This window comes from Heterocephalus glaber, unplaced genomic scaffold (genome assembly GCF_053883595.1).
Source record: "Heterocephalus glaber isolate CG9 unplaced genomic scaffold, H.glaber_assembly_v1.0 deba00000122, whole genome shotgun sequence".
Classification (NCBI taxonomy): domain Eukaryota; kingdom Metazoa; phylum Chordata; class Mammalia; order Rodentia; family Bathyergidae; genus Heterocephalus; species Heterocephalus glaber.
The window spans coordinates 75,617,849-75,644,234 of NW_028258138.1; the positions used below are offsets into that span (position 1 = coordinate 75,617,849).

The following is a 26,386-nucleotide window of genomic DNA, read 5'->3' on the forward strand; positions in this document are numbered from 1 at the left end:
AGGCTGCTGGTTTCCCACCACATTTTTTATGCTGGGTGTGGTCAACCACAGGCCCTAGTGCTGACTGTGGCCAGAGAGGCCCTTATCCCTTCCAGTAAGTTTGGAATTTGGGGACAAGGGTTATGTGACTTCACACAACTGGTATTTTTCTCAGTGAATTTCCATTTCCCAGTTCCTCCATGAATTGTAGCCCTGGATCCCTGGAGTGGCCACATCTATAAGGGTGTGTCTGAGAAAACTCTGCAGGGAGAGATGTTTGTTTTTCAGGGAAAGTTTGGTGGTACAGCTTGGAGAAGGAAAGTGCTTTCAGGAAAAAGCAGACATGGAGTCTACACCAACCCCCCAGTCCCTTCCCACTCCCACCCCCAGCTAGCACCGCAGGGTGTGGGGGACCCCAGTTCCCGGAGGACCAGACCTGCCTCACAAATCCGGAGAGGCCACCAACACATAATCTTCAGCTGCTCTTCAGAAGTTGCCTACCCTCGGGCTAAAATATCTGAGGTAACTTAAGCAATACAGCTCAGGGGTTAGGGAGGGCAGAAGCATTTGTTCTTCAAAACTCCTTTCCCTCTTCAAGGCCTGGGAGTTCTCCTGTTCCGGGAGAAGATGGCGTTGGAGGGAGCCCCAGCCATGACTCACTCACAGCTAATCCTTGGCAAATCTATCACCATGGAAACTGCCAATCATCCATGCTTTTCATAGCTTAACCGAACATCTGCCAGGGAAAAACAAGTGGTACAAACCCCACATCCTGCCTACCGTGTTTACACTGGGGTCCTGGTAAACAGGGAGCCAGGGGAGGGTGGAGCCTCCCAGCAGGGTGATGGCCAAGGCACTCACTGAATGCGTGTGACCTTCATCAAGTCCTCACTGAGCTGCCCATTCTTCTTTTTTCCCAGATTAGATCAGTGATTCTCAACCTATTAGTGCTGAGGGGAATGGGAGGGACAGGAAACCCCATCCTAGTGAGCTGGGGTGAGGGCTGAGCTAAAGAAGCCTGTGGAGTTGACAGTCTGCTCAATACTAAAACTTTATGTTTGGAATTTCATGAAATAATACTTTCATAATTTAAACCACAGAAAATAAATCATGACTAACATTCTTAGGTAGCTATTGCTGTCAAAGAAAGTGCAAAGACATGCCTCCCTGGAGCAGAATTTCTAGTATCTGGGAGGTTTTAAGTATGATTATCAAGGATATGGGTTGAAAAGCCAATAGTTGACACTGAGGGTGCTGAGGCACACCTGTAATGCCAGCTACTCAGAAGCATGAGGTGGGAGGTTTGCAAACTAAAGACCAGCCTGGGCAACTTATCTAGAGACTTTATCCTCAAAATAAAATCAAAAGAGGTGGGGCTCAGTGGTGGAGCACTTGCCCAGCATGCCTGGGGCCCTGGGTTCAGTCCCTAGTCCTGCAAAAACCGAAACCAAACCAAACAAAAAGAATAAATGGACAGATGGATGCTGCACTAGCTCATCTCAAATATTAATCCAGCTCCAACTCTGGGCTGTGGGCAGCATCCTCAACCTTAAGATTGCAGCTCTTTCCTGTCTGGAGCAAGACATGCTAGAGAGAGGGCTCTGCCCCCAACTCAGACCAGGGACCCTTTCTGTCACCAGGACTAGATCTGGGAGATGCGAGGGAGGCCCTCCACACAAGGGGCCACCAAGACCATGCTTCTGAGTGAACCTCTCTTGTGCCTGAGGACACACAGCCCCTGCCCCTGTCCCTGCCCCGGGTGCAACTGCTAGCCTGGCATCTTGCTCTAAGACTTTGCCCTGCTAGGCTCCAGGAAGCCCTGTCAGGGAGTTCCCTGAATGTGTGCTCCAGTGCTGTGTGGGAGGGGAAGGCCGGGAGAAGGGCTGCAAAACACTTCAGATGTTAACTTAAAATTTCCTATTTACGCTTTCCTTTCCTGACCATGAAGCAGAAGCTGACCTAGATCTTAAGGACTTGGGGGAGACATGCGGAGGAGAAAAAGCAGAATTGGTCTGTACCCTGTGTTGCCTTGTTTTTCCATAGTCCTGGCATATTTTAGAGGATCAAAGAAGTAAAAAGAATCAGGCAAATTGCTGGGGGCAGCATAGGGGGACAAGAGCAAAAGCTCCTATATGGCTTGTGGGGCCCAGACAAATGAGATTACAGGATCCCTTGATTAAACATGATGAAGAATTTTAGCAACAGTGAAGCATCAAATCAAGCCTAAGGCCCTTCTTGGTAGGGAAAGCCATGGGATGCACAAGTCACACCACCATGCAGTGGGCCCTGGTGGGAGTGCCCCATATATTCCAACAGATCGGTGCCATAGGTGGGCAGGGAGAAGCTGGCCTGCAGGTTCTGGAGCCATGGGGATTGGAACCCACTCCCTGGAAGCACTGCTGGGAATCCATCAAGCCCTCAGAAAGGTGGGTCTGGGGAGTACATAGATCCTAAGCGTAGGACTCAGCCAGTTTCTGGTCCCCAAAAGTGGCTCAGAGGCAACACAAACATGAAGGTAGTACAGACAAGACAATATGAGGGCTTGGCTCTGTTCACAAATGAGGAAGAACCAGAGTGAACTCCCCACCTGCCTTGGAACTGTGCGAGACCCTTAGACCCTGAAACTGGTGCAAGTATGGCAGGGCCGGGTGGACATGTCACAAATGATTGCTCTTCGAGTTAAGTTGTCCTAGCAGGATGAAGGGTTGGAGCTAGAGACTGACTCTCTTTTCATTTTATAAAAGTGAAAGCAATGTGGTATTTCAGAAAAACTGTATTTGCACACCACGATTCTACCTGCCACATTAAGCCCTAGTCCCAGGCTCATTTTGATGGCCAAGGGAGGTCAAACAATGATCTGAGTGAGAGATGAAGATGGACCACAGTGGTCAGGTGGTAAAGATGGAAAGAAGTAGAGAGAATCCAATGCTATCTAGGAGGTAAAATTGAAAGGACTTGGAGAATACTAGGAAGGAAGTGGGAGGAACCATGAATAACTCCCGATGCTGGCCAGAGTTGGATGGAGACACCATCCACAGAGATGAGGAGCACAGGAGAAGAGCCAGCTGGGGGCAGAAGGGATGAGATTGGTTCTGAATTTGTCCAGCATACCCAAGAGAAGATGCCAGCAAGGGCAATGAATAAATGATGGGAAGCTTAGAGGAAAAGTCTGGGCTGGGCATGTGCATATGGGAGTCACAAGCTTACTGAACACTGGGCATGGAAGAGATTCCCAGAAAGACTTAGAGAAGGAAGAGGACAGGGCTGGGAGTCACCTGAAGAGCTTCATCGTCTAACGGGCAGAGGAGGTTGTGCCCCACAGGCAGTTGAGAGCAGGAGGGAGGCAAGGGGGTTACTATACCATGGGAGAAAAGAGGAGGGAGAACATGATTGCTGCTGAGAAGCCAGAGGAAGCAAGAAATCAAGAATGCCCCTGGATTAAGCGACATGGAAATCGCTGATGACCTTGGGAAAATCCATTTCATGGAAGAGTGTGGAAGAGTTGAAGAGGAGCAGGAAAATGGAGACAAGGAACCACCCTACACTTGGCTATGAAGTGGGGGAAAAAGAGGTCCTTACCAGAGGCAGGAGTGGGATTGAGGAAAGGTGATTCAGTTCATTTCTTTTCCATTTTAACAGCTCTATTGACATATAACCAACATACTTTTTAGCTGCATATGTTTTAAGAGTAGCAGTTTGAAAAGCTCAGAGATATGACTATACCTGTGAAATCATCACTATAATCAGGAATATATTTTTCATCTCCCCAAATGTCCTATTGCCCCTACATAATACCTGCCTCTTGCTCTCCTCAGCCCCATTCCTAGGCATCTACTGATCAGCTTGTAGTCACCATGGCTTATATCTTTTTAAAAATGGGATGCATATTATTTATTTGTGTATTTTTTACTTACTTTCTTATAGTTCTGGGGATTTGAACACGGGGCCTTGTGTATATTAAGCATGCACTTATTGCATTTTCTAGAATTTTATATAAATGGAGTTCTTTTTAAAAGGTACCCTTTTTCTGACTTCTTTCACTCAGCATAACTATTTTAAGACTCATATGTATTTATTTTATCTTTTGTTTGGTACCGGGGATCCAACTCAGGACCTTGAGCTTGCAAGGCAGGCGCCGGAACTACTGAGCTAAATCCCCGGCCCACATATGTATTTATGGTACGTATCAACAATCCATTCCTTTTTATTAATGCTGTATGGCTATTAACATAATTTATTTATCTGTTTTGTTTACCTGTTGATAAACATTTGAGCTATTTCTACTTTGGAACTTTCAAATTGGTTTGAAGTCTTATATGAACCCATGCTTTGAATTCTTTGCAATAGATAACCAGGAGTGTGTATTTAATTTTTAGGATGGTGTTAAAATGTTTTCCAGAGTGGCAGTACCATTTTACATTCCCATCAGTAGTGCCTGAGAGTTCTAGTTTCTCAAAATCCTTGCCAACACTTGTATGGACAACTTTTCATCTTAGTTTCTTTCTCATGGCTGAGACACCATACCCAACACCCAGGGCTATAAGGAGGAAAGGTTTATTTTGGCTCACGGTTTGTGGAGGTTTCAATCCCAAGCAGAGCAGCATAGCAGAGGGAAATGGCATGGCAGAGGAGAAAAGTTCCTGACATGGCGGGCAGGAAGCAGAAAGTGCTCAATAGAGGAGGGAGTGAGATACACCCTGCCAGCCACACCCATATGGCCCACCCTCTCCAACCAGGCTTCACCTCCCAACATCACATTCAGCTATAAACTCATCAGTGGACCAATCCCTGATAAATATTATGTCCCCATGCTCCAATCACCTCTCTCTGGGGGGACTTTGAGATATAAACCCTAACAGACATCTTAGTGGCTTCTCCTCATTTTTCTGCTCCTATCCTATTTGGGGAGAGGATAAGGAATAGGGATAAGGCACATGTAGGAAGGCAGGAAAGGGCAGAGGACAGCAGACAATGGCAGCCACACCCAGGGTAGCACCAATACCTAAAGCGAAAGTGACATTCTTGTCACAGTCTATGCCTGGAGACAAGCCCAGTCACTAGTAAATGTATTTCCTATGGATCATCTGTCCACATGTTCGCCTATGGCCTTGCTGGCCAAGGACTAAGCATGGCACAAGAGTTTCCAAGGGACCTCCACTTTGGAAGGCTCCTCTATGTCCACTGTGAGGTGGGAAAGGGGAAAGGTAGGGTAAGGAGATTCATTCACATCCCATGGGACCCTGATTGGCCACACCCAGTGCAGCAAGAAATGAAAAGACAATTTCTCTGGTCCTAGGAGAAGACAAAATGGCAGTGGCAGGGTGTGTGTGATAGAACAAGTATGGGGTCACTCAGGTATAAGGGGGGGCCAACCTACCTGCTGAGGAAGCCCTCCTGCTCAGTCCTAAGAGGAGGATGTCCCTCTATCAATTTGGCCAAGGGATGTCAGTAAGTGTAAGGGGTAAGGAGGATTAAATCATGTCGTCACCTTCAGAAATTATGAACAAGTCAACTCTCTCCTCTAAAGTTAGGTCTATATCCTAAGAGCACACTTAGGCTCCTAGTTACAACCCTGAATTTTAGGAAGCAACCGTGTATAACCTTCAAGTGAGAGTGAAAAAGAACCCACAGTACAATACCTGTAGCTGCTGGGAAGAACACCCCAAATACAGTGAAGAAGGACTCCCCAGGGCTGTAATCTGGCAGTGTGTTGTTCCACAGTAGTTCTGGTGAATACCCAACAAAGCCATGTTCTGAAATGACACAAAGGACAACAAAATGAGCCCGGTGAGCAGATATGGCACAGATCTCCCTAGATTACAGTCCTATTTTATATGATGTTAAATATTGAAAGGTAGGGCTGTGTATGTGTGTGTTTGTGTGACAGTGGAAAAGGAAGACGGGGGAGAGAGAAAAGGTCTGACGCCACCATCTTCCTTGCCATCATAATGGCTGACTTCTGTGTCCCTGTGGATCTATGGGAACAGGTGACAAAACAGCAGGAAGAGAGCTCTGAGAAGGGGAGCATTTTCATTTTTGCTTTATGGACTTCAGTGTAAACTGGAGTACCTTAGTATATGTCCATGGGAATATATTTATGTATTTGCTTTTCATATTTTAAAAATTCGTTGATGTTTGCAAGTTATCTCCCTGATTAAAACCCCCCCATGAGTGCCTATGAGCTACAGAAAAGAGCTCAAACTCCTTCAAGTGAACATTGAAGCTCCCAACAGCCTGGCAGCAGACCACAGTATGCAGTCCATCCTTCACCTTTCCCTCTCCACAGTCCCTCTTCTCAGGCCCCCTCAGCACCATACTATGCTCCCGAGACCCTGCCTTCCAGACCTTGTCTCTGGGCATCAGTACTGTGCTCACTCTTCAAGTGCAGCTCAGAAGTTGTGCAATGTCTCCCTGGTCGGGATTGATTCCCTTCAGTTTTATGCACCCTAAACCCAGCTCCACACCTGCTGTACAGTGGGTGAGGGGGTCAAAAGTGTCCCATGGGAAAGAATCTCTCTCTTAGATCTCCCAGCTTTCGGGCCAGCTCACTCCCATGCTTTCCATTAGTCATGCACCTGGACTATACAGTGAGGCTATCTCAGATCTAATTCTTCAAAGTATTTTAAACATGCTTGTACATTGACCTTCACAGTTTTTCAAGTGGCTTCAATCCTACAACACTTTGCTTCTTTGCGGGAGGAGGTCACTTTGCACCACATCTGTGAATGCATTCATGATCTCTGGAATTCTGAGCCACGAGTCAAGTGTTCTTGGCTCCAGAACACCAGGCTCTTCTGCTCTGCCTTTGACTCTTCTCTCTGAGAATGAGTCAGTCTGCTTCTGTTAACCATAGTCCAAGAGAAATCAACCCTCGCTCCTTTTCCCTTGACCCACAGTCACACCGGACGGTGTCCAGCCATCGTCCACAGGCCGTGGTCACAGAGCCTCCTGCAGCCTTGTCCTCCACCCACCTGAGATCCCTTCCAGATGGGAGCTCCTGGGTCTCAAATCCAGTGGGGTTGCCTGCACTGCCCTTAGCCTCCAGGGGCCACAACTGGATAGGAAAAATAGTTTTCAAACAAATCATAAAATGGAAGCTCAGTGACGCACGAGGGAGCCCCGGGTGTGGTCAGGACTCAGAATCCTCATAAATCACTTTCCTTTGCCTGAGAGCAGAGTTTGCTCTGTGTACCAAGTCTCAAGTGCTGCACAGTGCTGCTGAATGGCTCCACGCCCCTGCAGCTGCCCTTCTGCCATTAACAAAAGAGCAGCAAGAGCTGAGTTAACTTTAGCTCCCCGCTGGCTGACCTCGCCGACTAGACTTCTGAGGGGAAGATCAGCCCAGCCACCTTGGAACTCGATGCAGCCAAGCTGGAATAATGCCGGGTCTGAAAGCCCAGAGCAGTGTTGCCCTGGCCAGCTGCTGTAAACACCTCAGCTCACCAGGGCCTCTGCCTCTGCAGCCAGAGGGCCCAACCACCAGGCCTGAGAGCCTTGTCCCAGTCAGTCTGAAGGCTCACGGTGTCACTGGGAAGTCTCATCTCCACTCCATCCCAACAAGGTCCACAGGCCCAGAGGAGGGGCCTGCCTCAGTTTCCCTCTCTTGTAGGGCCAATGAGAAATGCAGATCCAGGAGCACACATTCACACTGACTCACACTGACACACACCAACACACAACACAACACACTGTGACATATCCATAAGCATGCTTACTGACACAAGCACACTCACAAGCATACACTCCATATGGGCATGCCCACAAACACATACACTGACACACCCACAAGCACACACTCACTGACATATCTACAAACATACAGTGGCACACTCACAAGCACACACTGACACATAAACACACTCACCCAGCACACACTCAAGTGGACACTCACAAATGTACACATGCACTGACACACCTACACAGACTCACACACATAGGCACATACACAGACATATCCACACGGGCACACACACACAGGCACACACTCACACCAACACACCTACACAGACACACAAATACACAAGCACACACACTGATGCATCCACACAGGCACACACTCACATTGATAGTCAAACTCATACGCACACTTTCCTGCTGGCCTTGCTCTCTGAACTGGACCCAAGTCTAGTTCTGAACCTTTTTCAAGGAATAATCTTAACTTTGAGAAAAACTCTATGGATGAAAATGTTTGTCAATGTTTTATTTATAGAATGTAAAATTGGGGGGCCCTAAATATCTAACTATAGGGAACTGAGGTATTTTAAATGCTTATAATGAGATTTTAGTACCATAGAGACAGCCCATGTTATGTATGACATGTGTTAAGTAAGAAAACTGGATACTGGTTGTTGTATAAACACACAAAAAGGTTTTAATTTATACATTTACATTTACATTTATACATGAGCATAACTGATTTTTCATTAAAAAAAAAAGTATCTTTTAGGAAAACAAAGGACCCTACAACTGAAATCCCACTCTTTCCAGGAAGATTTCCCATATATGTATCTTTTCTTCTCCCTCTCTCTCTCTCCCTCTCTCTCTCTCTCTCTCTCTCCTTTTCTCTCCCTGCTTCCCCAAACGATTTGAGTGGTTTAGGAGAAAAACATAAACAATTAAAAACAAAACAGAAAAAAGAAATGAGAGCGGTTGAGACTAAATCTGAGAATACCCGCAGTCCATGCCACATCCAAGGTCTCTGAAGAAGGCTTTAGGGTAAGCCCTGCAGTGATCCCGGACAGATAACTGTGCAACCACTTGTGCCCACTAGGGCAGAGCATGGCCTGTCAGCCCATCCTTCACATTGGCCACTTTCCCTTGGATGAATCTGTCCTCATTTCCTCTGCCCTCATCTTCCTAGGCCTTTAGACTCTACCCAACCCCAGCACCACGCATCTCAGGGTCCCCAGTCCTAAGCCAATCCCCACGGAGCCTTGCTCCTCTGGTCCCTACACATCTGCTTGGGCTGGAGTCTCCTGCATCCCATCCCTGGTAGTCCTACTGGACCTGGAGCTTAGGTAGGGTGTATGTCCAGGTGAGGCTCTGATACGTCCGCCCAGCTGGTCCTGGCTACCTGAGGTTGGTGTGGGTCAGCGGGTCACCCCCAGGGTCAGGATGCAGGGCTAAAGCACATGCCACCCACCATGTCCTCCTACAGTGGCTGCTACGGCCTGACTTGCTAATGCCCAGAAAACTTCCTAATTCTTTTAGTCGTAGCCCTGTTTGAGTATCTGGAAGATGTGATCACTACCCCCATATCCACCACATTTTGCATGCCACTTGAGGGGTCCTAGGACTCTGGAGCCTCTCAGTGGGGAGGTGGAGGCGTAGAGCCCTGAGAGCCTGCATATACTTGCACCTGCCCAAGCCTGGCTTCCCATGTGCCCACCTCAGAGTGGACAGCAGCCCAGAAGTGATGCAGCCAGAAATGCTTTCATTCTGCAGCACCTGCAGGCACCAAGACTGCAAGGATATGCACCCCCACGCTGCCCCTAAGCAGCCCACAGGGCAGCGTCATGTTTGAAACAATGATGAGCAACCCTTTACTGGGCACCATCTAGAGGCCAGTCACTGGGCACTGAGTCCTCACCACCACCCTGCAGGAAGTCAGGAAACTGAGGCTGAGAACAGGGAAGGCTCCAAGGTCACAGAGTGAGGACTGAATGCATCTCACCCACTGCCTATCCCTGAGATCAGAGCCAGGCTCTGCAATGCTGCAGGCCTGGCATGGGCCCTGTCACATCACAGAGATGCATGTCATACAGGTTCCCCTGAAGAACAGGGCATCTTCCTCGGGCTGTTTCTAGGGTGAGCAGGCAAGGCCTAACCTGTGACCAGCTCAGGAGTATGTGATGGGCTGGGTGTGGACAGCTGGGAGAACGCTGGACTCTAGGTCTATCTGGATTCAGTTTTCCACCCACCATACTCTCTCTCTGTAATTTATCCCAATGTTCCTCCCACCCCCAGGGATTCTAAAACTTATTTCTTGACCTCAAAGTGCTTCCTTGCCTCAGTGGGCCTTTAGGTTCCTCTGCTGGAAAAACAAGGTCACCGAGCTGAATGAATCACTCAGCTGATTCTCTTCCAACTCTGAAAGCCCCCGGATGATCAGGGCCCACAGTTGCTGTGTGTGAACAAATCTCAGCTTGACCTGAACATCTGCTTCTATATTCATAGAATAAAAATACTTGGGTCCCATTTGAGCTGTGTGCTTTTAGAAAGAACAAAAATGGATCAGGGAAGAGAAAGAATAAATCACCACAAGACTCAGGCAGGATCAGGAGAGATGGAGAAGTCCATGTCCTTGAAGGTCTCCATACAGGAAGGCTTGACCTCTTCCCCCAGCCCCCAGAGTGCGAGTCACTTGGCTGTGTGTGTGTGTGTGTGTGTGTGTGTGTGTGTGTGATGCTGGGATTGAACCCAGGACTCCACTCTACCACTGAGTCAAGTCCCCAACCCAACTTGGGCTTCTTGTGGTGCTCCTAATGGGCTGCTGTTCTTCAGTGCCCAGCACCCACTGGGATGCTGGTGGGAGCTGCCCTCCTCCCTGAGCAAGGGCACAAGTGGTGACAAACAAGTGGCAGGGCAGAGCAACCCCCACCCCGCCCCACCCCAGCCATCTCACCAGAGTAGGAAACTCCCTGTGTGGCACCTAGGGTGTCCCCATTCCTGCCCCCCCTTCCGTGGGAGGCACGGGGGTGCTGCTGAAATTAGTAAAAGTAGTCGGGAAGTCATCAGCCCCCCGTGTCGGGGCTGGGGTGACTTAGAAAGCAAGATTTCTAAAAGTGCTGTGGGAGCCGTGGGCTGTGGGCTGGAGCTGGGCTTCCCCAGCACTGGCCTTCTCGGGGCTCCACCCCCACCCTGCCACCACTAGCCACCAGCCAGACAGCCCCTTCCTGGGAACAGACAATGGGACAGGCTGGTCCAAGCAGGAATAGAAAGAGTGGAGGAAGGGAAGGAGGAGGTCGCCAACCAAAGGAGGGTGGGGCCTGGAGATCACAGGAAGAGCAACTATGCAAGGAAAAGGAAAGGAGAGGCCAAGGTTCTGAGAAGGGACACAGGCCCCAAAACAACGCGGGACGGGTGGGTGGGCAGGGCACGGGAAGGCTGTGAGGCGCTGTGGTCCTAAGGGGGAGGAAGTACAGTGCCATGCTCCTGGGGCCTTTCCCAAGGCCAGGCCCGGGCTGCATGGAGCTGCACCGGAGGCCACCCTCATGCTGGAGCTGGACTGGAACCCAGGAGGCACCAGCCTCCTCCACTCTAGATCCAGCCTCACATGGATGGAGCAACAGCAGATCTGACACTGGGTCATGGAGAAGAGGACAAGGGGGTGTCTGAGGGCCCCAGCCCACACTGAGGCTCTCACGTAGGTACTGCTGACCTCAGAAGGGCTAAGGTGCACAGAGCAGAGCAGTGAAACACACTGCCCTGCAGCCTGGCATGTAGAAGGAGTTTCCTCCAGGCTTTGGTGTTGGTTTCTAGAGCTGCACAGGGAGAAGCAATCAGGACCATCAGGAAGGAGTCCAAGGAAAATGGAGCCCAGAGAGAAAGGGCCCAGGAGAAGTCCTGGTCCTGGCCTCTGCCCTAGGGAGGAGCACAGACCTCTTCCTAGCACCAGGTCCTGGAAGATCTCTGAGCAGAAGGCAAGAACCCTGACAAGACCTAGTCAAGCTAGGTGTGGGAGGGCTCACCTATGATCCCAGCATCCTGGGAGGCCAGGCTGAAGGGAGGAAAGTTCAAGCCCAGTCCAGGCAACTTAGTGACTTAGTGGGGCCCTGTCTCATAGAGAGAGAGAGAGAGAGAGACAGACAGACAGACAGACAGACAGAAAGAAAGAAAGAAAGAAAGAAAGAAAGAAAGAAAGAAGGAAAAGAGAGAGAGAGACATAGGGATGTAGCTCAGTGCAAGGTTCTGGGTTCAATCCCTAGTATCGCACACACAAATACAAAAATGGAGTCATGACACCTGAGTTTGGGCCTGGTCCTGTCACACACACTTACTGTGGGGCTGTTACTGAGCCCTTCTCCCCTGAAGATGCACATTCCTCATGCACTCTACCCAGAAAGATCTCACTGTGAGGAGCCTCAGGGTAGATGATTTTCAGATCCTTCTAATTCTGAAAGCTGCCCAATCAGGCTTGGGGTCCATTATCATCAAATGCACCACTGATTTCTAATGGAGAAGGTTAATATCCCCTAGGCCCCGAAACAAGTCTGCTTCCCTCCTCTCTGGGGTTGTCAATAAAACACAGAACTGTGAGACAGGCTCACTGCCACACCAGCTCCTGTGTTAATGAAACAGACAACTGTGGACACAGTCACTGCCTGAGCCTTACAGGCCTTGGGTTGTTTTCACCTTCCGCTGTTCTAGAACACGGTATCTGGGTGCCTTCCCTCAGTACTTGGAGACCAGGAGAGGGAAACAGAGAGAAGAAAGCTATGGCCTCCTTCATTGGGCCTTTTAACAACCGAGGAAACTGGAACGCAGTGTTGGAAGCCAGTGTTCAAAGGGTCTGGAGAGTTGGAAGTGGAATAGTAACCCCAAGTCATAGTCCAGCATGGGGTCCCAATCTGCTGGGTCAGGATAATCCTGGTACAACTCCAGGTGTTCAGTAAAAGTCTTCTGAAACTGAACTGAACCAGGCTGTATTGATCTGGCCAGGAATGACTCGGGCCTGGGGAGAAGGAGGTAGAAACCGTGATAGCTTTGCAAGAGGCCCCCAAAGGGTTCTGGGCAGGGAGCTGGGAGCTTTTCCCAGACCACTATCTCCTCCCTGGCTTCAGCCCTGGTGACTTTGATCTTCCAAGGAGAGGGTGGGGAGAGGATGTGGGCAGGGTTTCCAGACCAGAGCCCCTGCCCAGAAAGAAAACACGCAGAGAGGGGTGGGCATTCTGGCAGGGGCCAGAGGGAACGGGAAGGCGGGCCGGGCTTGCGCACAGGGCTAACAGTCCCACCCAGACCGCCCAGGGAGGTGCAGCCTGGGGCCTCTGCCTGGCCCTGGGGAGGCCTCCACCCTGTGGAAGGACATGCTGTTCGGAAGGGCTGGAAAGGGCCCCAGCTCTGGCCAACGCAGGGGGAGCAGGGCCCTCTGGGTGCAGAGGTGGCTCCTGCTCACCCTACTGTCCAGGAGGGCAGTCCTGAGCCTCCTCTAAGCAGATGTTTTCCTACACGTGGAAGGAAAGGTGAACCATTTCCTCATGAGGAAGGATTTCTAATAAACCATTTCATTTGCTAACAAGGACTGTATTTTAAATGGCTAATGAAGCTTTCCCTACAGTGGCCTTGGATCAGTGAGTTCAGATGAGATTTCTGCCTACAGAGCTGTCAAATGCCTAGGAGTGGAAAAGAGCCTGGCTTGGGCTGAAACTCCAGGCCCCAGGAAACACAGTGGGGGTGTGTGTGGGGGGGGGTGTATGTCTCGGGTGAACATAGTGTTAGCCACTTGGACTGGAAAGGTGTATGCTGGACTGTCCTGGGTGCTTGCCCTGAATTATCTCATTTAAGCTATGAAATAGTTGCATTTTTTTTTCAGGTAAAGAAAGGGAGGCACAAAGAAGTGCTGCCAGGGCTGGGGCTGTTGCTCTCCCAAGGATCCAGTTTTGGAGCAGGATCAGGAACCCAAGCTGCTCAGGCTGGACCCACACCAGGGTCCAGAGAGGCCCACCCTACCCAGAACCCCACCAGCTGGATCTCCACAGCTCTCAGCTCTACAGATCCCTGAGAAAGGAAAGTCTGGCTGCCTTATCTCCTGGGGAAAGGAATGTGCTCTCCTGCCAGGATAAGGCCTGTTTTGACAGGAAGTCTCCACCCGGCTGTGGGTTCCTCCCAGCCGCCACTGACTCCTTCGGGCTGTCCCCACCTCTGGCATCCCATGTCCCAGGCTCAAACTCCTGACCTAACACCCCTAAAATAACCCTAACCCAACTCGTACCCCTCCTCCCAGGTTGGCGGCTATGCTCAGCTCCCCTCTGGCCAGGAGTTCCGGCCTGGAGCCCTCCCCTGCCCCACTCCTTCCTGGACACCCTCCCCAGCCAGGCAGGCAGGAGGATGGGCAGGAGGTCAGGGGCCTCAGGTACAGGCAGCATCAACACTCCCAGTGACACAAGTAGAGCCACCATCCCACCATGAAGCAGCCTGAGAATAGTCAAGGTGCACAGATGCCCAGTCTACCCAACAGTTCTGCAGCCAGGCAGCTTGGCCTCCAACCCAAATCCCACCCAGGAAACAAGGCAGAAACTCTCATGGAGTCCTGGGGCCTGGGGCTGGAGTCAAAGCTCAGTGGTAAGGTTTGTATTCAGCATGTGCAAGGTGCTGGGTTTAACCCCTAGCTCAAACCTCAAACAAAAACCCAGAATCCCATGGCAAAGCATTTGGGATCATAGAGCCCTAGGATGTTAGCGTCCCAGGGGGTTCTTAGTCTCAGATCCATTTTACAGAAGGGAAGACTGAGGTCCAAGAAAAAAAACCCCATCTTACAAGGTTCACAGCTGGCCAGGCAAGTCAAGAACCCAGTGAGTCCCAGCTCCCATCCAACATGTCCTGCCAGTCCCCACAGGCCTGTGAAGCCACACAGCCCTTTCTTACTGCCTGGCTAGCTGACAGTATTTCCACCAGACTATGAGCCAGCTAGAGGTAGGGTCTCCACTGCCTTATATCCTGGGGTATCTCTAGTCTAGCCCAAAGGACATGCAAAAAATATAAAACATTCTTAATAATAAACAATAGAAACAACCCAAGTGTCTGTCAACAAAAGAAGAAATACACAAACGTGATATATCCAGGCAATGGAACATTATACAGACATAAAAAAGAATGATGTGCTGGTACATACTACAATAGGGATGAACTTTGAAAATGTGCCCAGAAAAAGGGCAAATATTGTAGGATTTCATTCATATGAAATATGTATAATAGACACATTTATAGTCAGAAAGTAGAACAGAGGTTGGGGAGTGCAGGGGGAATGCTCTTGTTTAATAGATAGAGTATCTGGGGTAATGGGAACTTTTTGGAAGCAGGTGGTAGTGATGGCTGCACAGTAGTCCAGATGTGGCTAAGCCTCTCGATTCTACACTTAAAAATGGTTAAAATGGCAGAGGTATGGATAAAGAAAATGTGGTATTTACACACAGTGGAGTACTACTCTGCCACAAAGAAGGATAAACTCAAGTCATTTGTAGGAAATAGATGCACCTTGAAACCATCATGCTAAGTGAAATGAAAAAAGGAATTGAGATATGTTAGGCACATGTACCAACTCCACACAAGGAATGTGATCATTATGTACTGAAAATATGACCTAATATAAAAATTTTTAAAACCTTCACCAATGTAAAAAATGGTTAAAATGGCAAGTCGTGTTTATTGATATTGTACCCTGATTTTTTTTTTTAAAGAATCAAGCTGTAGCTATTTCTTTGCACAGGTCCACCCCCCGTCATGCTTGCAGCCCCGTTTGGCCAGGCTCCCCGCTTCACAGATGTGGCAAAAGAGAATGAAGGGCTCTTCCTGGCCATAGCCCATGGGAAAGAGAGGGGCAGAGCCATGCTCACTGGACGGGCCATGTCCCGTCAGCCCACTGCCTGCTCTGACTGTGGTGGGATGTGGGGGTCCAGGTGGGAAGCCCCAGCCTGTGGCTGCACGGGAGCCATCCGATCCCAGCCCTCTCAGGGTGGATCTGGGCAGGCAGCAACCTGTGCTCAGGAGTTCAGACGGGAACCATGGCTCCTCTGCTGATGTCTGGAGCCTGGGGGTTTATTCAGAGGTGAAAGAGAGGATCTGCAGCAAACCTGGCAAGAAGCAGACTTGGGTGCCTCGATACCAGCCACACCCAGTTCCCACTGAGAACTCCAGTTGGGGCACTGTCATCTCTCCCACTCCACTCAGCGCACAGGTTCCCACTTTCAAGATTCATGGGGACCGAGGCCAGGGAGCAGCACTTAACAGGGCCTCTGGTGAGCAAAGTGGGCCTTGAAAGATAAAAGGGACTGCCCAGCAGCATGCTGGCCTTGCACCTTCATGCTGTGCCTGCTTCCTTTTGGGGCTGGCAGGGCACCCACAGCCTCTGATTCTGAGAGGAGGAAAGCAGAGGAGCACTGCCTGGGTTCTTCATGCCCCTGCACCAGGCTTTGCTGCAAGTGCTCATGGAGAGTGAGGTGTGCCTGGAGTACATCCCCAGCAGGTGAGGGCTCTTCACAGTCAGCCTCAAGTTCCCTCTTCATCCAAGATGAATCACTAGGGTGCTCTGTAGGCAGGTGATAGCTCCACTTCACACTGGCTGTCCTGGAGTGTTTGTCAATAGGGGGAAGAGCTCTGTGGCTGACTGATCCTGAGGGCATGGGGAAGGGTACACAGAAGGAGGAGGAGGCTACTCCTGCTGGCCTGGACCGAAGTGCCCAGGAACCCCTGTGTAATACAGAATCAGGTCCCGAGATCAGCAGCAGCAGCATCGCCTACAAGCTCGAGCTCCCTCCTTGCTCACTTACTACCTGCAGACCTGCAATCCTCAATTTTCATAAGACCCCCAGATCTTACAGCTTGAGAAATGGTCTTAAAGTATAACTCAAGGGCTTCCAGGGACCTCTTGTTCCAGAGCCACTGACCCAGGATAAACAGTGACAACAACAATAATTATTTACCACACATCTACTTTGTCCCAGGTTTGACACTCAGCCTCTTATAAACATTATCTTACTGTGTTCTGTGACAACCCAGCAAGGTAGGGTGTTACCTGCTCTCCAGAAATGAGGAGAGCAGGACAGAGAGGCCAAGTCCACAAAGCAACTTGTAGCCAAGCTGGAATTTGATCCCAGAAGTCTAACGGCAAAGCCACGCCCTGGCAGCTATTGCAAACGTGACACAATCTCTCAAACTGGGTCAGCATTTACAGCCATCGCCAACTCTGTCAGACCCAGAAGTTCACTTGCAAACCCATTCCCCAGGGATGCTCCAGAGGCTGCCCCATCACCTAGCACTGGCCTGGCTGTGGGGACCTGTGCTGGGCCGGTCCCATGAGGAGGACCCTGAAATCTGTCCTCAAGAGATGTCGAGTTCCCCAGCCTGCGGAGAGTGTAGAGGTCCAGGACTGCAGTGCTGTGCAAGCTGTAGGGCAAGCAGACCTGGAATTGCTTCTACTACAAGCTCAGGAGTCTCTACTCCTAACTTTGTCTGGGTCCCAGAATGAAGGAACAGGGGAGCAAAGCAAGGCGAGCCTCACACAGGTTCTCATTTTATCATTCCACATTCACATTTAGGGCATCATTGGCTGCTAACACTCAGGAGGCAGCTCTCTCCCGAGCTCTACCTGTGGCGGACTCCACACCCCACCTGGCAGCATCCTCAGCTGGGGTCTGTTCCTCCCACCACTCACAGCCTAGCATGTCTGCTCCTCTCTGGGTCTGCAGCTAGTGGCCTCACTCCCACCCGAAATGTGGTTGAGAGCTCATCTCCCCTGACCTGTGTCCTACACACACCCATCATCAGGCCCCACAGCCCACTAGGTGCCCCAAAAATGCTTGAGCTGAAAGTACCATCATTCACTCTCCCTGAGAGCACTCTGCAAGCTCCACACAGCCAGAGGACACAGTGCAGTGAGGAACACGGCCAGCTGCTGAGCAGCCCAGCCCTGAGAGTGTCTCCTCCTCTTCCTCGGCACTCCAGCTGCCAGTGATTTCACACATCAGGAATCTATCCTCACAACGAAGGCCAGGGAGCCCGGCCAGCCGCTGTTCTCCTGCCCAGGGCCGGGGCAGACACAGGACAGAGGCAGGGCAGTGCTCACTCTGCAGCTCCTTCCTCAGGTCTCCTGAGCTGAAGCAAATGAAAATAACCCAGTGCTAACAGTGCATTGTGGGGTGGAGGCAGAGGTCCAGCAATATGGTCGCTCATTTCTCCTGCATCAGAATCAAACTCAGGACAATGGGGAGGCCATGAATGGGAGCCACTGTCCACAGAAAACCCATGGGCTGGGTCCAAAGAGCCAGGCGATTCAGGAAACATAAAGGACTATTTTCTCCCTTATCCAGAGAAATGTTCCAAACATCTAATTTTAAAAACAAAAGCTACAGGGCCGGGGATTTAGCCCAGTGGTTCTGCCGCCCACCTTGCAAGCGCAAGGACCCGAGTTCGATCCCCAGTACCAAAACAAAAACAAAACAAAAAAAAACCAGCTACCAACATAAAATGTTATTCTCTAGGGAGAACAAATAAAAGCATATGCTTTGTTGAGACTCAAGACAGTAAGTGAGAGGATGAGAGAGGCAACGAATGTCAAGGAAGGTGATCAGATGGTGAGATGGAGACAGAGGGGAAAAGAGAGACAAAGGTTAGGGAGGAAAAACAGAGAGAGATAAACATGAAGGAAGAAGGAACAAGGCAGGAAGAGACAAGGAGAGAAACAGGTAAAGTTGGGGAGATGCTGGAGGTCATAATTTGTCATTGGCTTGCTCAGCAGAAGTTCAGAAATCCTTCCCTAGACCTGAGCCTTTGCTTATCATCCCTCACTGACTTAATCCTTAAAATTCCTCTCTTCTATCCTTAACTTCTCCCTCTGCAGGGTCAAGGATGCCTTTAAGAATTTGGCAGTAGTTCTGGACTCTCTCCTAAAAAAATACACTCAACCACAAAAAATTTTACACGCAATTTCAGGAGCTTTTGGATGCTGTTAAAACTACTTGTTCTAAAGCTCTGCCCTGACCGGGAGACCCAAAATAGCCAGGGCAAAACGCCCCCAAACTCCAGAGTGAGTCTTGTGTGTACTCTACCCATCATGCCAAGCTTAATAATACCACTGGCTTCAGCAATAGAAAGTTGAGGCCCAAACACTTGTCCCTAACTATGATGCCACCAGCTGTACTAGACATAAGGTCACTGGCCCAAAGGTTCAGCTGTGTGCATGGACAGTTATCATTTAGTAAGAGGCCTACCTCTGGTCCAGGGAACAATGTCCCTGAAATTAATCCTTTATAGATCCATGGGTTATTGTCACACACACACACACACACACACACGCGCGCGCGCGCGCGCGCACACACACACAATAGTTCCCAATTCTGAATATGTAAAAGAATCACAAGTGTGCTTGTTTAAAAATGTAGAATGTAGCCAGGCATGTAATCCCAGTACTCTGGCAGGCTGAGTCAGGAAGACTCAAACCCAACCTGGGCAATTTAATGCTTGCAGAGACCTTGTCTCAAAATAAAAAAATAAATGAAAGGGCCAGGGATATAGTTCAGCCCCAGGTTCCACTTGAATCTCCAGTAAAGCCAAAATAACTGAAAAGAAAGTAAATATATATATATATATATATATATATATATATATATATATAAATGCAGAAAGTGAATCCAAAATTTGAGAGTCTAGCTCAGACTGCTTTTCTTGTGAGCTTCTAGGTCAGTGATGACGAACCTTTGAGTTTTCAATGATAACAAACAGCTGGCTGCAGCACACATACCGTGGGTTTGCCATGACTGTTCTAGGTGATTCTGAGGCAGGCAATCTCCAGGCCAAACTCAGAGACACACTGTCCTCACAGAGAGTCTCAAGTCTGGGAGGCTGTGCCTGGTCCAGCAGGGCAGCTGATCCCTGCACCTTTGCAGGCACTGCAGATACTTTGGACACCTGCATCAGAAAACACTCCCTTCCCAGGGTAGAAGAGGATGTCAAATTACAGTGCCCTGTGAAACCCTCCAGGGACTATAAGACAGAACTTCCCAGTTGTGGGTGTTCACGAACAGTCACCTGGAGTACTTCTCACAGTCCAACTTCCCAGGCCTCAGGCCACTAGGGAACACACACGCGTGTGCACACACAAGCACCTGGACACACACATGCGCACACACATGATTCTTTAGTGATTCTGATACCCAGGCAGGTATCAGAACTTATATATGGTGTTATATTATGATATTAAGGGTATTACGATAAAGATATCAGACTATTATTGTAAACATGCTTTGAAAAATTAAGCTGCCTTTAAAATTGTCCAGCAAAACAACTGCACATTGTCTGTTTTCTTCTTTTCCCTTTCTCTTTTCTTTCTCCTTCTCAATCTTCGTCTCAGTTTTGTCATTGTTGCTTTGTTCACTGTGGTTTCTACAGAGCTAGGGATGGAGCCCAGAGCCTCACACATAACAGCAGTGCTCTGGCCCTGAGCCTGCCTGCTCTTCCTTTGTTCCTGGTGAGGAGACTGAGTGAGGACTGCGGATGCCGAGTGGGTTCCTGAGGGGGAGGACACCGGCCTGCTGGCCACCTCTCCTTCCCTGTGCCTAGGAGTGCTGCCCAGATACGGTCACCCTGCGGCTGGCTGTGCAGTGACAGAAGAACGGTGGGAGCTGCCAGGTCAGGTGTAAAGGGAACTCAGGGAAAGAGAGGGACGCTTTGGCCAGCAGAGAGGGAAGTATTTTCTGATTCCCGACAAGCTGGAACTCCTACACAGGAAGAACACTACAGAGAACCCAAACCAGTCCATGCTGGGCTTGCACCTGACTTGGGGAGAGGGGCCAGGAGACAAGTCAGAAACAAGCTTAAATATCGCATGGTTTCTCTTATATGAGAAGCTCAGGGCTCAGATTTAGCTCAGTGGTTCCGCCACCTGCCTCACAAACACAAGGTCCTGAGTTCAATTCCTGGTACCAAAAAAAAAAAGAAAAGAGAGAAGCAGCCTTTGTGGTTGGCTGCTCCTCAAACAGCGTTATGTGAGAAGCTCAAATTATAAATAAAAGGCAAATGATAGGAAGTAGGGAGGCAGATCTTTCTCAAGTAGAAAGGGGACCAGGAGATGGAGGGAAGCTGGGGGTTTAGCTCAGGGGCACCGCGCCTGCTTCGCAAACCCAAGGTCCTGAGTTCAAGCCCCTGTACAGAAAAACAAAAAGATGGAGAGAAGACAGGAGAGAAAGGAGAGGAAGGGCATGAGAAAAGAATTAAGATGTGTTATGTACATGTGCCAACTCCACTGTAAAAATGATGGACTGCAAACACATACTGTACTAATAAAAAACTTTGTAAAAAAAGAAATCCAGCATTTTGATCCCTGCCAGTGTTAGAAGAGCCAGGAAGAAGTTTAATCTTTGATGAGGACAAATCTTGTCAAAATAATAAAACAAAAAAGTTATTCTCGGTAATAGCCAGTGAGTGCTGATTTTCTGGAAAGCAACTAGGGGAAGAAAAGAGAATCTTCCCTCCCCTGAAACTCGAAGAAGAAATAACTCCTTGGCTTTATTATTTCTAATCCTTACAAAGGCCCTTCGAGGGAGGCGCTGCCTTCCACAGACAGCTGAGCGCACACACAGAGTGCATGCCCCGACACCACTGTCCACACCCACAAATTGGCACCCATCTTCCTAATCAGCCCCCTTCTTTAGGGCAGGGACTGTCACCTCTGGCCTCACTGGGCGCGGGGCTTCAGTGACTCTCACCAGCTGGGCAGGTGGGGAAGGGCAGGTGGAGGTCCCGTGCAGCCACTGCCCCATTTCTGTGCAGACTGCACCCCATGCTCTGCCTGGTGCTCCACTGCCTTATCACACACACAGGCTGGGTGAGGTCAGCACCAAAGCCAGCATCTGTCTACCTCACTGTCCTCATCCTCTGGTCCACTGTCCAGTCAGCCACTCAGCACAGTGTCACTGAGAGATAGCCACAGGCCAGGTCCTTTCTAAGATGGCATCAGACACAGCTCCTGTACTTGAGGCTCTCGGGGCTGAGGAGCCAGTGGCCTCACACTTCCTCCTCTCTGTGTGCCTCAAAATCCAGGGTAGCTGTCTACTGACATTTCTCAACTGCCAAAAGGCCTCCTTTCTACTACTTCTTTGTTTGTGGGTTTTTGTTTTGCAACAGGGTCTCACTAAATCGTCCAGGCTGGCCTTGAACTTGCGAGCCTCCTATTTTAGCCTCCCCAGACAGATGGGATTGCAGGTATGTGCCGCTTAAGCTGCTCTTTCCTACTAGTTCTGATGCTTTATTTTGTTATTTTCATGGCCTAAACTGAGATGTCCTTCCAAAGAGCATGTTCTCATTCTTTCATGAAGGGGGCATGAGACAAGCAGGAGTTAGGTAGTGGTGTCACACTGAGCTCTGCCAGGGCTGGGATCCAGACCTGAGAGCAAAAGAAAGCTGTCTCACAGGCTTAGGTGGAGAAGGGGTCACCATCCACTGACCTCTAACAGTTCCCTTATGAGGCAACTGAGATCCCAAGATGTGAGGGTCCTGGTAGACTTGGTCCAAGCCTCTCAGTGTAGAGTACTAAGGCCATAGGCTCTTTGCACTACACTATTTAGCAACCTTTTTTTTTTCTTTTTCTCTTTTGGATTTTTGGGACAGCAACTCACTATGTATTATAGGCTAGCCTTTAACTCACTATGTAGCCAAGGCTGCTCTCTGTATCTTCTTAAAATATTTACTTTAAAAAATGGATAGTAATATGAATTGCTCCACAAGTTTTTCTCTTTTTAATAAGCTAGTCCACTTTCTTCTCTACTTATAGGCAGAAATATGCAATACTTAGTGTTATGGTTTGTATCTGGGTGTCCTCTCCTGCCCTCGTAGATGGGGAGTTTCAAAGATGGCTGGATTAGGGTGTGTGAGTGTGGATTAAGGGTGTGGTGCTGGGATTTAGGGTGTGAATAATGGAAGCCTCACCCTGAGTATGGGTGACACCAATCAATAGGCTTATGGGATGGAATAGAAGGGATAGAAAGAAGGCAGGCTTCCTGCTTCCTGCTGCTGCTGCCTTCTTCCTTCCATGCTATGGACTGTTTCTCCTCTGTGACGCCCCTCTGCCATGGTGCCCTGCCTTGGAGCCAGCCAACTATGGGCTAAAACCTCTACAAACTGCTAGCTAAATAAAGCTTTTCTCTCTTCACTTGTGAGTATCCAGTATTTTGTCCCAGCATGAAAAAAGTAACTAAGACATTAGTGTTTCAAAAAGTAATTATTGCTGGGTAAAGTGGAGCACGCCTGTAATCTCAGCACTTAGGAAGCTGAGGCAGGAGGATCACCACAAGTCCAAGGCCAGCATGGAATATATGCCTCAAAAAAAAAAGGTAATAATTAATTTTACCTGGGCCATTTGGTAAAGAACATCTGACAAGGGCACTGTGAGACTCTACTATACCAATCAATGTAGAATCCAACAAAAAAAACTGATGGCCTATTAGAAATAAGTTTGAAAGTATTAAGATCAAGGTAATATGGTTGCACAGGGAAATAAGAGTATCAAGAATCAACAAATGGGACCATATAAAATTAAAAAGCTTTGCACACAAGAGAAATAAACAACAGAGTAAAGAGACAACCTACAGAATGGAAAGATTATTTTTTTGCCAGCTATTTCTCAGAAGACTAATATCTAGAATATATAAAGTAAAAAAAAAGTTAGACACCCCAAAATAAAAGACCCAATCAAAAAATGGGTAAATGAAATGAACAGATACTTCACAAAAGAAGTTCAAATAACCAATAATACATGAAGAAATGCTCAACATCACTGGCCATTAGAGAAATGTAAATTAAAACAATACTGAGATCCCATCTTACTCCAGAAAGAATGGCTACTGTCAAGAAATCAAAAACTAATAAATACTGGCGGGGCTGCAGGAGAAAAAGGAACCCTTCTCCATTGTTGGTGGGAATAAATAAAGTAGTACAACTACTGTGGAAGTCAGTATGGAGATTCTGAAAATCTAAAACAATAAATTCCATGTGTCCCAACTATTCCTCTTCTAGGCATCTTCCCAAGAATTAAGACATCACATTACCTGCCTATCCATGTTTATAACAACACAACTCATAATAGCTAAATCTTGGAAGTGGCCTATATGTCCTTCAACAGATGAATGGATAAAGAAAATGTTATATTTACATGCAAAGGAGTATTATTCTGCCATAAAGACAAATTTAAGTAATTTGTAAGGAAATGGATGTATCTTGAGACCATATTAAATGAAATAAATCAGACACACAAGCTTAAATATTACATGGTTTCTCTTAAATGAGAAACCCAAAATATAAATACAGTAAGTCCTCAACTTACAAACATTCGAGTTGGGAACTTTCATAGGTGTACTGTGTAAGATTCATAGGTGTACTGTATAAGACTCACTTTGTTGAATTATGAATGAATCTGACTAATAAATGTTTCCCCAAATGGAACTTGTTCGTAAGTCAAGGATTTACTATAAAGAGCAAAATAAAAGATAGATAATAGAAAGTAGGGAGATAGTTCTTTCTGAAATGAAAGGGGATCAAAGGATGGTGGGGAAGGATGGAAGAAGATATTCAGACGTGTTATGACCACATGCCAACTCCACGCAAGGAATGCAATCATTATGTCCAACATGGACTAATACAAAAATAAATAAAATAAGCTATGACAAAAAAGAGCAGGCTAACAGTTTAGAAACCATTTTTTTAATCATTATGCTTGCTCTTGCAAAAAACCTATTTCATAACACAGTATTTTCAATTTTTCAGAAATGTGACACAAATTCTCAGAGAAATGGGAAATTTCTCTTCACAGCTTCCCCTGTATTTATGATGAAAGGGACTGTTGTGTGGGCCAAAGATTTGTAAACCAGACATTATCTTCACATGCAAATGATGACCACATACAGAGATAGTCCAGGCCCCAGGGCAGGCCACACCCAGCTGTCTATCATTTGTGCTCATGGTGCCCACCACAAAGGTGAGCTGCAATCCTGATATTAGGAACCATGCTGTGGATTTGGGGAAGGGAAGAGGACATCTGTAAGACATAAACTACAAAGCTGCTGGAGACAAACAAATGAATTTCATTCAGAGTAAGAAGGACCTGGCTCGCAGATGGGGCTGGTCAAGGTGCACTGCAGGAGGAGAAATGTTCAAGTTCATGTGCCGGGCACTATGCTGGGTACTTTCTATATAGCATCTCAGGAAGCCAAGCAAGCAATGCCAGTGACCACAAAGGTGTGACAGTTTAGTTTCATTATGTCAAACTGATTGGCTTGGGAGCTGCCCAGGGAATTAGTGGAGTACACTTTCAAGCGTACCTGGGTGGGTCATGGAGGCATGACCTTGGCTGCTGTGTCTGGTTTCTTTCTTTTTCAGCTAACACACTGTTTCCCTGTTTCACACTCTACTTCAGGGACACCAAGAACTCAGCAGCTTTACCTCAACACACCCTTCTGTCATGATGTTCCTGCCTTGGAGCAACCTGACCATGGACTGACTCTCCTAAAACCATAAGCCAAATGAACCCTCTCCTCCTTTAAGTTCTGGGTGTCAGGCAGTGTGTCCTAGCAACAATCAAGCTGACTAAAACACAGAGGGTGATGTTTGTGTCCACCCACACAACCAGTCCTATGGGGAAAATAAAGTATATATGGCAGGATCTTAGAGCCTTTTATTATTCTGAACCATAAACTAACAAGAAAAAAGTCAATCAAGTGTCTCATCAATTAAAATAAATTTTGTTTGCTGGTGTTTAAGGAGAATGTATGTTCCTGATGGTACAGTGGTCAGCATGCCAGGTGAGTTGAGGAGGGAGCTAATGGAGAAAAAAAGTATTTACAAAGTGAGAGAATGAATCACAAAAATGGTTCTTAAATTGCATCTGGTCTCCTTCTCCATGGCTGCTGGATTTTATCAGTCCAAGCTGTATCTTTTCTTTCCTGGATAGTTGCAGCCACCTTTGGACAGAGGGACTGAGGTCCTTCTGTCTTCTGTCCCTCCTCATTTCTGCCCTCATGAGCCCCGGGCAGGGTTTCTGAAGAGCAAATCTAATTCAACCACCTCCCTACTTTAAACAAATCTGACCACTTGATCAGCTTTTATGACATACACACTCATAATTTGTTTGTCTGTCTGTTTTTCTCACTAGAAAGACCAAGAAAATCTTCAGGATAAGATATGTCCTCAAGTCACTGTTTATATTACAGTCCATCTGGGACTTCTGAATGTTGCTACATGAGTTTTAACTTTAAAAATACTATATACTCTGCGAGCTCTATTATGTTTTTTAAAAAGATAAGTGACTGAGGATGTTGCTCAGAGGTAGTGTTTCCCTAGCATATTGGTTCAATCCCCAGCACTGGAAAAAAAACAGTGGCAGGGGGCTAAGCTCGGTGAGGCTGAGGCAGGAGGATTGTATGTTTGAGCCCAACCTGGGCAACTTAGGTGGCCTGAGTACCTTAGTGAGACTCTGTCTCAAAAATTTAAAAAAAAGAAAAGAAAAGAAAAGAAAGAAAAAGAGGACTAGGGATTTGGCCCAGGTTCAGTCCTTAGTACCACACACACACACACGCACAAGAAGGTGTGCACTGCCACGCCTGGCAAGAATTTATTCCTACCCAAAGATCTCTGTAATCTCTGTATCCAATGATTCTCTTCCCTAGACGTGGTCTCTGGACCAGAGATGGGATCCCGAGGCAAAGAT

General features: G+C 48.1%; 1 protein-coding gene across 7 annotated transcripts in view; it reads right to left on the bottom strand.

The window, feature by feature from the left end:
• The window catches only part of Slc12a8 (solute carrier family 12 member 8), a 146,722-nt gene that overhangs the window by 53,874 nt on the left and 66,462 nt on the right, over window positions 1-26,386 (bottom strand). For all 7 annotated transcript variants that reach the window (XM_087216281.1, XM_087216270.1, XM_021259623.2 and 4 more), the window contains one exon: window positions 5,619-5,732. In XM_087216281.1, coding sequence (XP_087072407.1) covers window positions 5,619-5,732 — 114 coding nt within the window. The remainder of the gene's footprint in view (window positions 1-5,618; window positions 5,733-26,386) is intronic.